A 15422-nucleotide genomic window follows, 5' to 3' on the forward strand; every position below is an offset into this window, starting at 1 on the left:
TATTTCCATGGTTAATTAACGACTGTGAATGAACAGAGAGAAACATTTCTTGCCTGCTGTTTTCAGGAGTCAGGCTTTTTTCCCCTCAAAGAGCAGATCGCAGTGTGTGACTGAGGCTAGGGTCACTGGGATACAATGTGGCTTCACAGTCCATATTAAAGAGGTATAGACGCAGGATGTGCACAGTCAGCAGTCGATTCCCCCGGGACAGGAGCACCGGGGTTATGGGAAACAGGTGTGGCTGCTTTTCACCGCTCAGTCTTGTTTGTTTGGGTCACTCAGCTGCCGGGTGGTTATGATGTTTGGGACGGGCACACAGTTGCTTGTATGCACTGACACACCCCCTACCACCCAGGTGGGAGATTATTAACACCCAGCAGTCAAATACTGGCAGTGCTGATTGTAGAGAGTAAACTAATCTGTAGTGTTGTCTCAACTGGTAGTACACAAAGAGCAGCGACATACAGTCTACTGTAGCAGATGAAAAGAATCTCTTGTTTTTACCACCAATGTTTTCACCACACCTGCTGCTTGGGTCGCTCATCTGCTCTTTGTAAAGTCAGGATTACACCCACCTACATCCCGGCTCTGAGCTCCCAATGTTTATCTGTCCAACCCTACGATCTGTGGGGATGGGCATTTCAAGCAAAAATCCTCAAAGAGAGAGCGAGACCCATTCCGACTTCACTACATTTGCGTATTTTCTTTGAAGCACACTAACAGAACTTTTTGGCGAATGTATAGTCTTTGGCGCTGTATGTTTCTGCTTCTTGTACAGACGCATCTTATCTTATCTAACAACATCACACACAATTTACTGGTACCTGAAATTAACATGTACTTCTTAATTGTTTAATTGCAGTTGGCAAACAGCTTATAGTTGCATTATCACCACCATAACAAACTGCTTACTATCAGATGTTCTGAAAAACGTACAATACAAAACCCTTGTCATGTAAAGTATTACAGATTATAATGTAATGTTTGAGAAAACCCCGACCCATCCCTCTCACTGAGGATAGGGATTTTGTTTAAGACATCTGGACAATTTCAGCCAAGTCAGCTAACCACCGTTCTGGCTTTTGTTGAAGACAGTTCCAATTCTCTCACAAAGTTGATGCTGTCTTGTCAAGTGAAGGCCCTATTATGACTGATCGACAAATTGATGCATTGAACCATTTGGCTGTGACATACAAGCTATTTAAGCAATGAAAACACACTTAGTGTTGGACTTACTTTCCCACGATCACAGGTCCCAAAACCGTAAGTGAGCAGGAAAATGTTCACTGCATACATTATTTACAATAATGGCCTCACCATGAGTGACGGTTCACAATTCTTGGAGCTTTCCTGCATTTCAGTCACTGTGTTTCTCTGAGTGTTTCCCTGTGACAGATAAAACCAGATAAGATGTTCTTTTACCATTATATCAGAACTGGGTTTTTTCTAGGCGTCAGCTCCCCTGCCCTCAGTCCTGTGTCAGATCCCATCACACCCAGCACCTCTGGTGCTTGATGCAGAGATGTTGCAGTAATGCCTTGAATAGCACAGCTGACTCCCTGCTGGTATTCAGCCAAATGATTCAGTATTCCCCGGGCATCTCTGCCATACTGCTTATGTCCACCTTATGCCCTTTTACATAAGTTTCAATGCTTTAGTATTAATAGCTGGAGTTTAAGACTGTAAGGCTGAATAGATTTCCTCTCTGTTATTCAAGCTGCAACAGAGAGGATCAAATAGACTTCAGCCATTGTTCAGTATTGATGAAGGTAGCTGGATCATATCTGTCTTTTAGCTGCTCCGTCACACTGGGTAGGAGTGGAAGATTACTGCTCTCTTCTGACAAACGTTATTGTTCAATGTTGTTGCTATTTTCCGCGTCTACACGCATTGCGAAAGGGATCAGAACAATACAAGTGAACAGTTCTATTTAGGCTTTAGAAAAAATAATGCACAGTTTGCATTTATATATTTTTCAGTAATGTTTACACTAGAATCCCGAGCTGACAGTAAATGAGGTACTATTGCTTTTATGTCTTCAAAATATTTGTCTTCTACATCAAAGTGAGCTGAATATTATGGAAACAGTATGTCAAACCAGACATGTAACATGAGTCCCAGATAAATACACTTGTATGTTGTCTTACTGCATTTTTTTAGTCTTTTAGATAATTTACTCTTTGTGAAATTTACACATGGAGTAGTGGGTGGACCTCTTTAATTTCTTACTAGAAGGTATGTCTTGTATGTATACACCTAATGGTATGCTTCTTTTTGAATAAACTAGGGGTAGGTTTATGGGATGTAGATCAGTATAACGGCATCATAAACAGTACATGGGGGAGTGGGTTTGAGGCTTGACTTGTTCTTCAATATATGTTTGTCCTTCTGTGAGGTCACTGTAGATCACTTTTTCCCAAACTTGAAGTCAGGAGTCCTTGAAGGGGTTGTGAGTATTAAAGTTCAAAACAAACAGGAACAGTTATTTTAGCCATAATTGTTACAAAAGACTTAAAAAATGGGAAGGAAAAAAAAGTGTTTGCCCCCATGTGACTGCTGTGGTGATTATTAGAGATTAGCGACAGCTTAAGTTGTAGCAAATCAATTTGCAGCGCCACAGGCAACATTTTGACATGTTCTTGTGTGAACCAGCTCCATATCATTTGTATGCTTCAGTCACCTTTAGGGATAATTGCAGTTGCAAAGCTCTGGCACCTTTTATTTTTGTATTCACAGGCGGAGAAGTTTGAGAACCTCTGCTCTACTTGTGCTTTAGTCAGCTTGGATTAAATTTTTTTATCGATACAGACGTGTCACAAGTGACCTAGGCTTCTAAATCTCTCTGTTCTTACTGTTCAAAGTGGGTGGTAGGTCTAAAGCAGTGCGGCTTTCATCTGTTGCAGAAACAGGGTGAGAGTGTGTGCCGGGAAGAGTGGGTGTGTCGGTAAAATGACCTCTCTCTGACCATAATAATGTTGGTAAAATGCCACACTGACCAAACTACTTACTGTTGTTATTGACCAGTGCATACACACAGTTCAGAGGCAGGTTCCTGTTGTGAAGGCTTCTGCTTGCTTGAGAAAGTCCAAAGCAGCTTCGCCCATCAGAGAGTAATAGAGTATGGACTAATTTATTAATGAAGGGTGCAACAGTCGCCTTCCAAAGGTTTGTGAACCCCCCAAAAAGTTACATTCATTCAACGGGATAATTGAATGGTTATATTTAAAATGTAGAAAGTCATCTATCTCTGCACTAAGCCATTGTGCAAAACTGCACATTCACAAGACCAGTGTCCATAGCCTACATGTGACATTCACTAACCTCACGTAGATACTTTAAATAAACTATGTTGTTTCTGGTTGTTGGCAGAAACAGGCATCATACGAGAAATCTGGACATTTATGGGAATCATTTGAAAGAAAAACAACCTAATTCCCTCTGGGGGCTCTGTGGCATGTGGGAAACTGAGTAACTTCTATGATGGTAGATTGGCCTAATGAAAGTACAGTAGCCCATTTAGACCCAGTCAAGGCCAGAGGAAACTGCGATTTTGTATAGAAACCATTCTTTCCCAAAACTCCATCTCGCCCACCAAGAGCTGAATCTATTTGTCATAATGAAGGAAAATTTATCAGCAAATAAGAGAATTTTCCAAATTACAAATAAATGTCGTTGATTACTTCTTGAATGGTGGCCTCTTGAGTCTAATCGTCCCGATTTTAAGTCTCTCTGGTCCGTTGCTGGTTAGACCAGAGAGTACACACTTCACTAGAAAAGGATATTTGTTTTCATCATACTTTTGGCGAGCTGTGTTGGACATGTTGGCATTTTTACAGTAGGTTTTGGGAACCCACGGATACGACAGCAGTGAGGCAAGGTTGAGGAAATGCCAGTTTTGACTGTATGAGTTCAACCTACAATTAATCCTTTATTATCACAGAGGGTTGGACTTCCAGTTATCATTAGGTAGCCTGTCTATGCTCTCTTTGTTTGGCTTTAGCGGATGCTGTGAATAATTTACTTAAATCGATGAAACAGATTCTTGGCTGACCATAAAACGCCACTTGTTCTGAAAGTATAGACACATCAGTTGTGTTTACATGATGTCTGGCCAGTCGTTTTATATAGTGAATGTCTGGACAATACATTTCTGTCAACTTCTGAGACAAGACAAAGATTTATTTTTTTAGCTCACTCAGCTATCTGAAAGAGGACAGGAACAGTGAGGGCGACCCAGATGTGAACAACATTTCTACCCCAGTGCAGCTTTCTAGCACTATTTGGGAGAGATGGTGAGCACAGTGGTGTCTCAATTAGCATCTACACGTCAGGATGTCATACACTTAAGCTCTAATTGAGTCTCTGTCCTTTAAAAGAATTCCCTCCAAATTATGATTCCTACTCACACCGCAGATTGAAAAATTCCTTCCCTTGTTTGTTTGTTTTATTGGGGATGTCTATGGCTTTTGCAAATTGACTTTTCATCCATTATTTGTACCCAACTCTTGTCTCCATAGCATTGTGTACACGTACTGCAACACCACAAACCCCCCGTAACAAACAATAACAAATCCCACACAATAAGGCAGGATGCTGCCGGAATGTTTGTGTAGCTTCAGTACACGCTGGCAAACATTGTCCTTCACAAGTCCTACAGCATAGCTATAGTTGACTCTGATTAGAGGTTGCAACCTATCCTGACACTCTGTATGTCAACACTATTGATCTTCTTCTATTAAGCACTGATCTTTAATCAAATGTGACACGGATGAGAAGGACACAGACTTGCACATTAGTGTGGGGGAGCACAAAGAAAAGGGTCCTGAAGAGGACAGTGACATGTGAAAAGAGGCCCGCCTGCCCTTTTTTTAAAGGCCTGTCAGCCTGTGTTTGTCTCCACCATGAATTAGCCCAGTGAAAAAGCCTCACACCCTCACAGGATACAAAGCTAGGAAGGAAGGGGGTAGATTAGAGCTGGTGTTGGAACTAATGCTCGCTTCACACTGCACAAATATTCCTTACGATAAAGACATGCTATAAAACAGGCAAACCACTGCTTGGCCCATCCTGTCTTACTGATTAAGACAGAGTTATAGGCTTCGCACAAATTAAAGCAAAGGACTGGGAGTTGTGTGTTTGGCCCATAGGCATTGTCTGATTTTTTTGGAGGGGGGGGGGGGGGGTTGTTTTTACAATGGTCACCTCTTTAGAGTAACAATACCAAACAAATGCCCATTGACTTCCTTGAGTTTGCACTTAAAATACAGATGACTCTCGGTAGAATGCAGCACCCTGTGGAAGATTTATCAGTAAACTTTCCAAGAGGAACAAAGTTCTGTTAATTTTCCTCAAGTCATTTTCCCATTTGGCCGCTTCTGTGCTCAAGTGCTCTGTCTTTAAGTGTTTTTTCTCACGGTTTATTTCTTTGTATTGCGTTTTTCTACCTTAGATATCGTGGGTGATTGCAAGGTAAACACGACTGATTAAACTTTCTTTATTATGAAGGTAGCTCCTGTTTAATCCCTAATCAGAGATCCATTTGGCTGTTGTTTGCTTTGCGGTTTATCAGAGTTTGCTAATGCAGTTTGCAAATGCGCGTCAGTGAACATTTGTTTAAAATGTGACCTTGATATTCAGAAGGAATTTTAATAGTCAGCTAATGTTACCATTAGATTATCAGTGCCTGAAAGAACTATGGATTACTGTGTTCATTAAACCACCAAAACACTGCCCTTCAGCCTGTGACCTCTTCCTACTCACACAAATTGCCAAGCCAGAGGGAAGAGGGTGAGGCTGTGTTATGTCTCCTTGTCAAAACTACCGTCTTTCAGTTTTTGGTGTAAACATTTTCTTAAAATACAGAGAGTGTAAACATTTTGCCCAGTGATGGATAAAACAAAGGCGAAAGTTGAGACTATGACCCAAAGTGATCGTTGTAAACATCCATCATGAACCAACTTCCTGATTCACCTGTTATGTACCATACATACTGTAGATTTACGCATCCACAGATGTGCTATTTACATTGAAAACAGTGCTGAAAACAGTGCTTATGAGTGCTTATGCCTCATTGGACTTTTAGCAATGTTGCCACGTTCCCAGACCTCTACGGTTGATTTGCTGAGAACATGCACAATGTGTGTGAAGTCACAAACAATATTTATAATGGCCCAAAGTGCAGAAAATGAGGGAAATCTCAGAAAAATGTCTAACGTCTTATCTTGCAATAATAAACTAATTAGTCTGTTTGGTAGTTTTTGCAATAATCCTGCTGACAAACAAACAAACCGACAGGGATGTAAAAGTGTTAATAACTCAATGACCTGAATACTGCAGCTGAAGTGAACTGTCAGTTTACAGAGATTGTATGATTAGAAATGCACAACATTTTCACAAGGTAACAATCATGTCTGTGCTAAACATGTTAATCATGTAAGCATTGGTTTTGAGCTTTGACCTGGATCAGCAGTGTACATGGTGGTCTGAACCGTTCTCTGTCAGGCTGTCACTGCCTGTCATGTGCTGATACGACTTAGTAAAAAACCACTGACCCAGCCCGCTTCCATTTTTATATCCGTTCCTTACACACTTCACACTCTTGCTGAACTCATCATCTGTCCACCCTGGTTCTTTTTCTCAAGAACTGCTTCATTTCTGGTTGTGTGTCCTTATTCATCCTTCTCCCAACTCAGAGTTTCCTCTTGCGTTCGTCCTAAACCACACTCCCTCCTGCACAAATCTCATGTCTGCATTCTTCCCCCGTGAGGTCTTCAGATCAGTTTCTCGTGAGTGCTGTTTGACATTGTAATCTATGCGTGGAGTTTGTCTACATGAACATGACACATTGTCCATTTTGTTGCAGCTCGTGAATGTTTCTGGCCTTGGATTAGTGTTGTCTCATGGGGCTCCGACACTGCAGGCTTTAGTGTGTGGATCTCTCTCTGGCCGGGGGACGGCCTCCTCTGGGGAGGTCAGGGCTGATGCTAGGTCGGATCTTGGTAGGTGGAGATTTGGCTCATCGAGTGGTTGACGTGGAATGTTTGAGTCCGTTGCCAGGCAAAGAGGAAGGTTTTGATTTGCCATTGCGTCTTTCCAGCAGCTTGTCGCAATTAGTGATGTCAGTAGGAAAAGAAACAAATATGAAGCATTTCTTCAAAGGACAAGCATATCCTTCCCATGAGTTCATTCTTTCCTTGGGTTTCTCATGGAAAAGAGGGTAAAAGTGCAGCTTATTGCTCTGCAGCCGAATTAGGTTTTGCAAGCCAGGGTTCCTCCTGTTCTCTGGTTCAGGGATTTACTTTAAGAGTTGACTAAATGTCTTATGAAGCATTAAAACAGTGACACTGCATAAAAATGACCATCAAGATAGATTTGGTCGTGTGTTACTGTTATTAATCTAAACTATTTTTGTTTGCTGGATGTAATGGATAACCAGCAATAAAAGTGGGGACAGTACTGAGCTGTGCTACAGTTCTACGCCTCTCTCTTTGATGAAAACAGTATGACAGCTTTGTGTAGCGCACTGCTTACATTTCTTTTGCCTGCAGTATTTAAGGTAATATTTCACGGCTCTCTAGTTTGCAAGCCCTGGCTGTGTTGTTCATGGTCACAGCAAGCAGTGCCAAGTTTCCCCACTCTCCTCCTGGCTGTAGGTATCCCATGCAGAGGCCATCTGTCTCTCCTCCCCTAATGGTAAGGGTGGAGTCCTCTTTAAACACATCCCCCCTTTCTCTCCCTCCTTTCCTGCTTACTGTAAAACAAACAGAACATAGCACGGACAGAGTCTAGTTTCTTTGTATGCTTTGACAGGCCTGAGAGCTGACACACTGAGATAGACAAACTGCGTTCGGTAGCAGTTGGAGTGTCGTGTCACATAGCTGCAGTATGTGGAGCATGTTACGGAGAAGCCTGGTCCGAGACACGTGTCTCCGTGCATCCACACAATGTCACAAATGCCAAGCATGTTGGTTTACTGCTCACCCAACCGATGCCGCAGCATGAAGTTATAGATGTATATTTCTGAATATTTATGTGAAGTTTTTGTCACAGCTGTATGAATTGCAAGCAAAACAACTGAGATGCACTAGTAAGGTGACAACAAACAGCTGTCGTGTCAGCTCCGATGACAGGAGCGAGGAGAAGTAAAAACCCACATGGCTCCGGCCCTGGTTCTCCCCCACACCAGTGCACTGAGAGGACTCTGGCAGATGCCATGCAAACACAGGGTATCACATTCAGTGCAAAGCATATGATAGCAGCACAGGCTCTCTTTTTTTTATTTTTATAGATCGGGTCACGATTCAAATGTGGGAAACAGATGTAAACATATCTCTAAATTATTGTGGAGTAATGGAATAATAACCCAAACTGACTCTCCCAATAGTCTTTCCAAAGTGGATGAGAAATGGGGCCGGCTGAGTTAAACACTTAAGGTTAAAAGGTTAAAAGCCTAAATACAGTGGAGAGCTATGCCGGATTACTTTACACAGCAAGACAAGAAACCTAAGGAAAACATTTCTGAAATGTAGGTCAGCAGAGAAAGAAAACAAACAAACAGGGGAGCCCGAGTGTCCGAGCACAGCAGGAAACTCACAACACAATGCAACGTGCATTTAAAATGCAGCAGCCATTCAAACAAAATGCCTCATTCTTACACATATGGTCACACACTTATTCCTTATTTTGGAGGATAGAAACTCTCCCTGTGTGTGTGTGTGTGTGTGTGTGTGTGTGTGTGTGTGTGTGTGTGTGTGTGTGTGTGTGTGTGTGTGTGTGTAATCACTAAAATTACAGGGGATGTAATGGAGCACAGGGAGACTCAGCCTCCTTGGCTATATTTCTCCCAAACCAAGATAGCATTGCTGTGGCTTACCGCTCGCATTCATGCCAAAGACTGAAAATACCAGCCAGTGGACCACTTTTATAAGCTTTACTCCATGCACATCCGAGACGATGTACAAAGTGGAAATTTATGGCCCTCCAATATAGCTTACTCCAACTGCAACCTTGTCAAGAAAACTGAAACGCACTGTTTTGAATACTTTGAATGAAATCACCTTTTTTGTGCTTGTAATCCATAAAACAAACATTTCCCCAAAGTTTAATGTAGACCTACTCTACAATTGAGTCTGGACCAACGTTGTAAATCTGTGCACAGCCTCTTAAAAATCTTAAAGCGTGCATGTTTCTATCAATGACTCATTTATGTGATTATGCCGCAAAAAGCAATTTTTATTTTTCATTTAGAGCAGTTATCCATGACCTTTAATTTAAGATACTGCAGTCATTCCCACTGAGTTGGTTATTATTGTTTACATTTTTGTGTGTTACAACTCAGTAGTGCATCTCTCAACTGTGACATGTAGTTTACTGTCCATCCAGCTCACACATCATGAACACAACCACACTCCCTTCAGGGTCTTTCACTCATCTTGTCTTGAGTTACAGAATGTCAGCACATCATTGCATTCAAAATGGCCATTAATGGTCAAAACCAAGTTTATATATTTGTTCCATTTGTTTAAAAAATACCTCTTTGAAAAATAAACTGGCGGTGGGCTTCAAGTCAAAGTAAGGGCCTTATAAAAAGAAGGAATAAAACCATTAAATTGCTGGTGTTGTTTCATCTCCTTCCAGATATTTTTCCTTTCCTGCTTAAAAGGTGCTCTGATAATTAACAAGAGGGACAGTCTGAGTGTCCTGCGGTGAAAGTGTGTTGCTTATTAAGGAGGAACTTGGAGCTCTCAGAGTTACCAAGATGAAGTCTGGTGTCTTTTTCAACCCCATGAAAAACATGTCTGAAACAAATGATGGATCTTAATGTGACCAAGGGACAGATTATATTGATGATGGAAGAGGAGAATAAATGTATGAAGTGGTTAACTACAGCTTTTAGAGCATGAATCAAGAGTTTCCTTTTAATCTAAGTCAAACTGCTGCTTTGACATGGCTGACAATAAGGATGAATTTTACTGTTGTTGGTTGGTGTATTTCTAACACCAGAACACACAGGTTGCAACAGCACATGTTTCATGGAATCTCATTTGAGTGCCGCACTGTGGGTCTCACTGTGTGTAGATGCCATTTCAGTTTCCGCTCATGTCTTATTTCCCAGCACTCTAAAAAGCCTGCAATCTTCTTCCCATTAACTCCCTGGATTATCTCAGGGACTGGTGATAAAACATTGTCTGTGGTGAAACTTACAAATTGAAGCTACATACATTTTAATTCACTGAGAATTTTCCCTCCACCGCTGGACACAATTGCTCGAATCTCTTAATTCAATCAAGCGACACTATCATGAGAAATCCAATCTTTCCCAGTTTCATTATAACTGCTGCAAATCATGTTTTGCTGTTTATCTGAATCTTATCTTAAATTTCCCTTTTCTCTCAGCAGGCGTGAGCAGCAACCATGTGATCGTCCCAGCAACAGTGAATGCCGTGCTGGGGAAGAACATCACACTGGGCTGCAGAATAGAGGTGGGCTCCAACCTCAGTCTCACACAGATCTCCTGGGAACGTCGTCTTCCGTCGGGCACCATAACCCTGGCAGTGTACAACCCCAAGTATGGAATCTCGTTCTCTGACGAATACATCCAGCGCGTCTCCTTTGTTTCCCCTTCAATACAAGATGCGACCATCACCCTTAGAGAAGTTGGCTTTGCAGATTCCGGCTCCTACATCTGCAAAGTGGCAACGTTTCCTCTGGGCAATACACAAGCGTCAACCTTCGTCAATGTGTTAGGTAAAGTAAAGCTTTCTCACTTCCATCTTCATTGCTTGGAGTGCTTCCTCATGCTGTTTTCAAATCACTTCTTAAAGCACAACATTTTCAGTTTTGAGGAAGGAAGGGATTTGGTGACCGCTTAGTGGAGGAACAAACTTCTCCCCAGAGCAAACAAACTATAAAATTCATGCAGAAATCAACTGCTGTGTAGAGAAGCTGCTGTGGTCTCACTCATGTCACTCACTTCAGTGTTACCTGCTTTTAAGGTCACTTACATACAATACACAGACGGTATAAACATTTGAAATAGAAGGAGTCTGTCCTCATTTATCAGAAACAACTTCAGACTGTCCCTACGTGATGCAACTTATTTTCACTTGACAACAACTTTATTGCAGGGTGTGACATTAAAGCTCTTTGCAGACATGAACTCCGGAAAACGTGTGGACAGTGGGGTTTAAACTCTTTGGGACTTTGCTTTTAACACGAAAAACCCAGCAGGAGATTCTCAGAGTCAGACGTGTTGTTCACAACAACAGATACTTCTGTGCAGCGTTCAGATGAGGGTTGGTTTCTAGGTAGAGCGTGCAGGAGGCAGGATATGATGTTTATTTTTGACTGTGGAGGAGAAACTCAAGAGATTGTGCGGAGGAACTGACTCGGACATTCGCGTTCTCGTTTACACCCCCACGGGATAATCTCAGGAGATTATCCAGAGTTCAGCGCACGTCTGAAAGCATCTTGAATTACATGTAACCAAGCTGTAAGGAAGTGCTGCTACTTACCTTAAACAACAATGTGCAGCTTCTGCACAGTGGTTTTTTGTTTGTTTTGCCCTCTTCGTCTTTTGTCACTGACAATGAAATCATATTTTAGAGTTACTGATATTTCCAGGGGCACCAAAGCAGAAGCAGCACAAACTTGGCAATCTGCAGTGCAGTTTTTGGACTGATTGTATGTCAAGGCTATTTCCCTTTTATTGATGATCCCCCAAATGAAACACACAAACAATCATGGCTACAGTGCGTAAAAATGACCAATAAACCAACCACCTCTGTGCATTTCAGCATTAAATACATTCTTTACCAATATCTGTTATTTACTGCTACCAAAAATCATATTATGAAAAACGTAAAATGATAAATTGATCATATCTGTAATTGTTAACAGTCTTATTCCCCCATGTGTACATGCGGGATCCAGACTGTATCAACACAATAACGCCTCCTTTCTGAGGAGCCTGAATGCTGAACTTTCCGTGTGCGTCAGCATTTGCTTCCTACCTTAGGTGGCTGGATCTCAGGCAGAGCAGAGAGCTGGAGATTGCATTATAGGCAGTATCTTCTTGCCTCCCACCAGGGACTGAGAGAGACTGATGACTAATGAGTGGTACATTAAGCGATGCTGTGACAGCCATCGTGTCTGGGACCTCACCGAGTTCAATTACACCTTGCTATCCTCTCTTTGCAGTTTCTCAGGCGTGGTTTTTCTTTGGGATTAGGGTGTGATTATGCTAAAAATATGTGTTCTTTGCAATTCAATACATGTCATGTGGGAATCAGTTTATCCCACGAGTTATTTCTGTTTGAAAGCGCACATCACAGTTCACAGTCTCAAGATCTCAAGTCAGCACATTCAATTATCCAAGGCTTCCTCATCTTTTGGTTTGACGTGTACCTTTTTACCTCTGCCAAGAAGGTTAAGGATTCGCTGTTTATTAATTAGCATGTTTACGCAAAACTCACAGAAACTATTACCACCAAACTCACAAGGGATGGGCCCTGGGCCTGGGAAAACCCCATTAACATCTGGTGCAGAGGCAGATTAAGGGGCTTAACATTATTTCCATAGATGGACAGCAAATGTGAAACTATGAGAGAAAATGGGTGAAGACACAGCAAAGGTCCGGATGGGAACTGAACCCGCAGCTTCTGCTGGAGGACTCAAGCCACTGTATACAGCTTGTGTGTTTTATGTTAAGTAAATGATGTAGGTTATCAGGCGACTTCCTTTCTTCTTTTAAATGTTTACTATAACGACTAGTCAATCATTTATAGGACTGTTCAACCGTGGTGGAGGTATCTGCTGTACTGAGAGCTAGTTTAGAAGAACAAGGTGTTTTCTGTAACGCATCAACAGAATCTAAAAAAAATTCTGGATATCATTTATGTGAACGTAGAGTTAACTAACATAGTGTACTTATATACAGAATATTTAGTTGTACAGTTTTTCCTTCCAGTTTAGATTCACGTTTGAGATTTATGAGAAAGCACCTGAGTTCATGTTCATTCCTTTCAAATGAACTAATGCAAAGCAAAGAAAAAGGCTCTGACCGATGAATAATAGACCGAAGTCACGGCATTGTAATGATTAACAGGTGCACAGGACATTGACTTGATTTCAAAAGTCACACTTGATAGAGACCTATTCCTGCATTTAATCAGCATCACTCCACACACGGTGTTTGTATTGGCCCAACACTTTCATTTACTTCATCTCTTATAAAAGGCTGAAGCGTGAACAATACATTCACTAAACCGAAGGTCTCCGCCAGTAAGCAAAGGGAAGGAACCAGATGAGGAAATATAACACATACTGTATATTGAATGACCCTTTGTTTCAATCTGCTGACAGGTCAGTGGGAAATCTACTGAACAACAATTGACTTTGGTAAAAACAACACATTAAGTGGGCAAGATGTAAGTGATAAGCAGCACCACTCCACATAATACTAGAGCTAAGTCAACTCCCAGCATTTGAGCGCCATCCATAAATTGTAAACCACTTTCTTTTTTGATTTAAAGTTTGCTGCGCCTTCATGTGGCCTGTAATGCAGCTCTTTTTTCAGCTGAGTTATTAAACTGAAAGATCAACCTCGCAGAGATAAAAGCTAAAAAAAGCTGCTTAGTGATGGGGAATAAAATCTGGAGAGTGTCATCATTTTCCCTTTTGTGAAAAATGTTTCGGTTCTCCTTTCTGTCTGTTCACATGATTCTGGATTTCCCCCCCACTGTCTGTGTAGTGAGTCATGAAGTTCATCATTTGTTTGCATGCTTCTCTTATATATCCCCTAATGAGACCAGACTCCACCAGCAGCTTACCTGCTAATACCTCCATCAAGGTGTGGCTTCATTTGCACTGAATTTGCCTTTTCATCACAAAATCCAAACTTTTAATGGCCCAGCATTACAGAAGTGTTCTATGTCATCATACTAAATGGTCTCATTTCAATATTAAAAATACCAGTTAAAAGTTTTTGGTCTAGACATTTCTTCACATGCCCCTCCAGTTAAATCCCTGATTTATTGGGGTTCCCACTCTGACGTCAGTGTTCCACATGGATCAGAGTGGATTTGGGTACCGAGTGGAAATCGTTCCCCTTTTCCCCTGAAGCCTTTACACCCATCCGAGGCGTTTCCCCTCCCTTCCTGACAGCGACTCCAAATTAACACGTCTCTCTGATTTAGTTATTCGGGAGTTTGAGCCAGCTCGTCTCCGAACATAGAACAACTACTGTTTATAGTCCGAGGCCAGTGAGGAGGGGCCGGGAGAAGTGAGTGAAGAATGTGAGGTGGATGACCGAGCGCGGCGTCCCCGCCCTTGCTCTGGGTACAGGAGACGCCAGGTTATTTTTGGGTGTCAGAAGTTATTTGAATTTGTCGTTGGGCTTCCTGCCCGATCCGCGTAGAAGGGCCGGGTGGCAGACGACTAAAAGGTTACGGCCTCGTCTTGTGGATTAGGACGGTGTGTGCCCCCACGTGCCGCCTTTAAAACTGTCACCATGGCTGTAAGTGGAACAGCTGTTACTGCTCTTTTAAGAGGGTCCGACATGGAGGAGGTGTCGCACTGCAAGACAAAGAAGAAGGGATGATAGTGATGGTACATGGACGTGTAAACGTTGGGTAATCTGTGTTGCCACTTTACTTTAATACCTTGCAATTGTGTCGCCCCCCCCTCCCAGGGGGACTCTCTTTTGTATTTGGACTTTCCTTTGTCCTCCTTTTGTCCCGCTGAAATTTTCCAAGTGTCATTTCTGACACTATGTGATTATTAAACGGGGCCTTGTGTGTTTAATCTAGCCCAGTGCAGCAGAGGATTTAGTGTTGTTCAGTTTTGTACAACAGGTAGAGTGGGGGTTTGAGTTATTCTGGTCACGTCCCTCTTGCACGGATCAGATTCGCTTCTCCGTTGAGAAAATCTTTGTTACGTCTGAACCGCCAGTTGTTCCCAGGAAGCCGGTGTAACATTACCCCAGCTCCAGAGCACAGAGGGGCGTACTCTAACTCAGCTCCTCATCTTCCAGTACAACACTGTCGGATATAAACACACGACAAGGCTGACTGGCAGCCGCCTCGGGCTCTGAAATATCAAAGTTTTTCTCTCACTCACAAACTAAAAGGTTTGTTAGAAACTGTACTAATACAGTCGGACTATTAGATGCTTCCGAAGTGGATCTCTGAAAAAACATTATGTGCTCGACACACAGCAATAAAAACAACTACAGTATGTCTCCATTTGAAATACCTCCATATGATTGAATAGCAAGGTTCATCCATTTTTAATGCATATGTGAAATGGAAGAAGTCAATCTGTGCTCTTTAGCAGTTAAGTACACTGAGGCCACTTCCTACTGCCCATATACAACATGATGGACATTATTTATTCATATACAAGATCCATATTCATTTTGTAAT

General features: G+C 42.0%; 1 protein-coding gene across 1 annotated transcript in view; it reads left to right on the forward strand.

The window, feature by feature from the left end:
* Positions 1 to 15422, forward strand: part of nectin3a (nectin cell adhesion molecule 3a) — a 30309-nt gene that overhangs the window by 6231 nt on the left and 8656 nt on the right. Inside the window, exon 2 of the mRNA XM_061073137.1 lies at positions 10399 to 10746. Within this exon, the coding sequence (XP_060929120.1) occupies positions 10399 to 10746 (348 nt within the window). The remainder of the gene's footprint in view (positions 1 to 10398; positions 10747 to 15422) is intronic.

The sequence above is a fragment of the Limanda limanda genome, chromosome 6 (genome assembly GCF_963576545.1).
Source record: "Limanda limanda chromosome 6, fLimLim1.1, whole genome shotgun sequence".
Lineage (NCBI taxonomy): Eukaryota > Metazoa > Chordata > Actinopteri > Pleuronectiformes > Pleuronectidae > Limanda > Limanda limanda.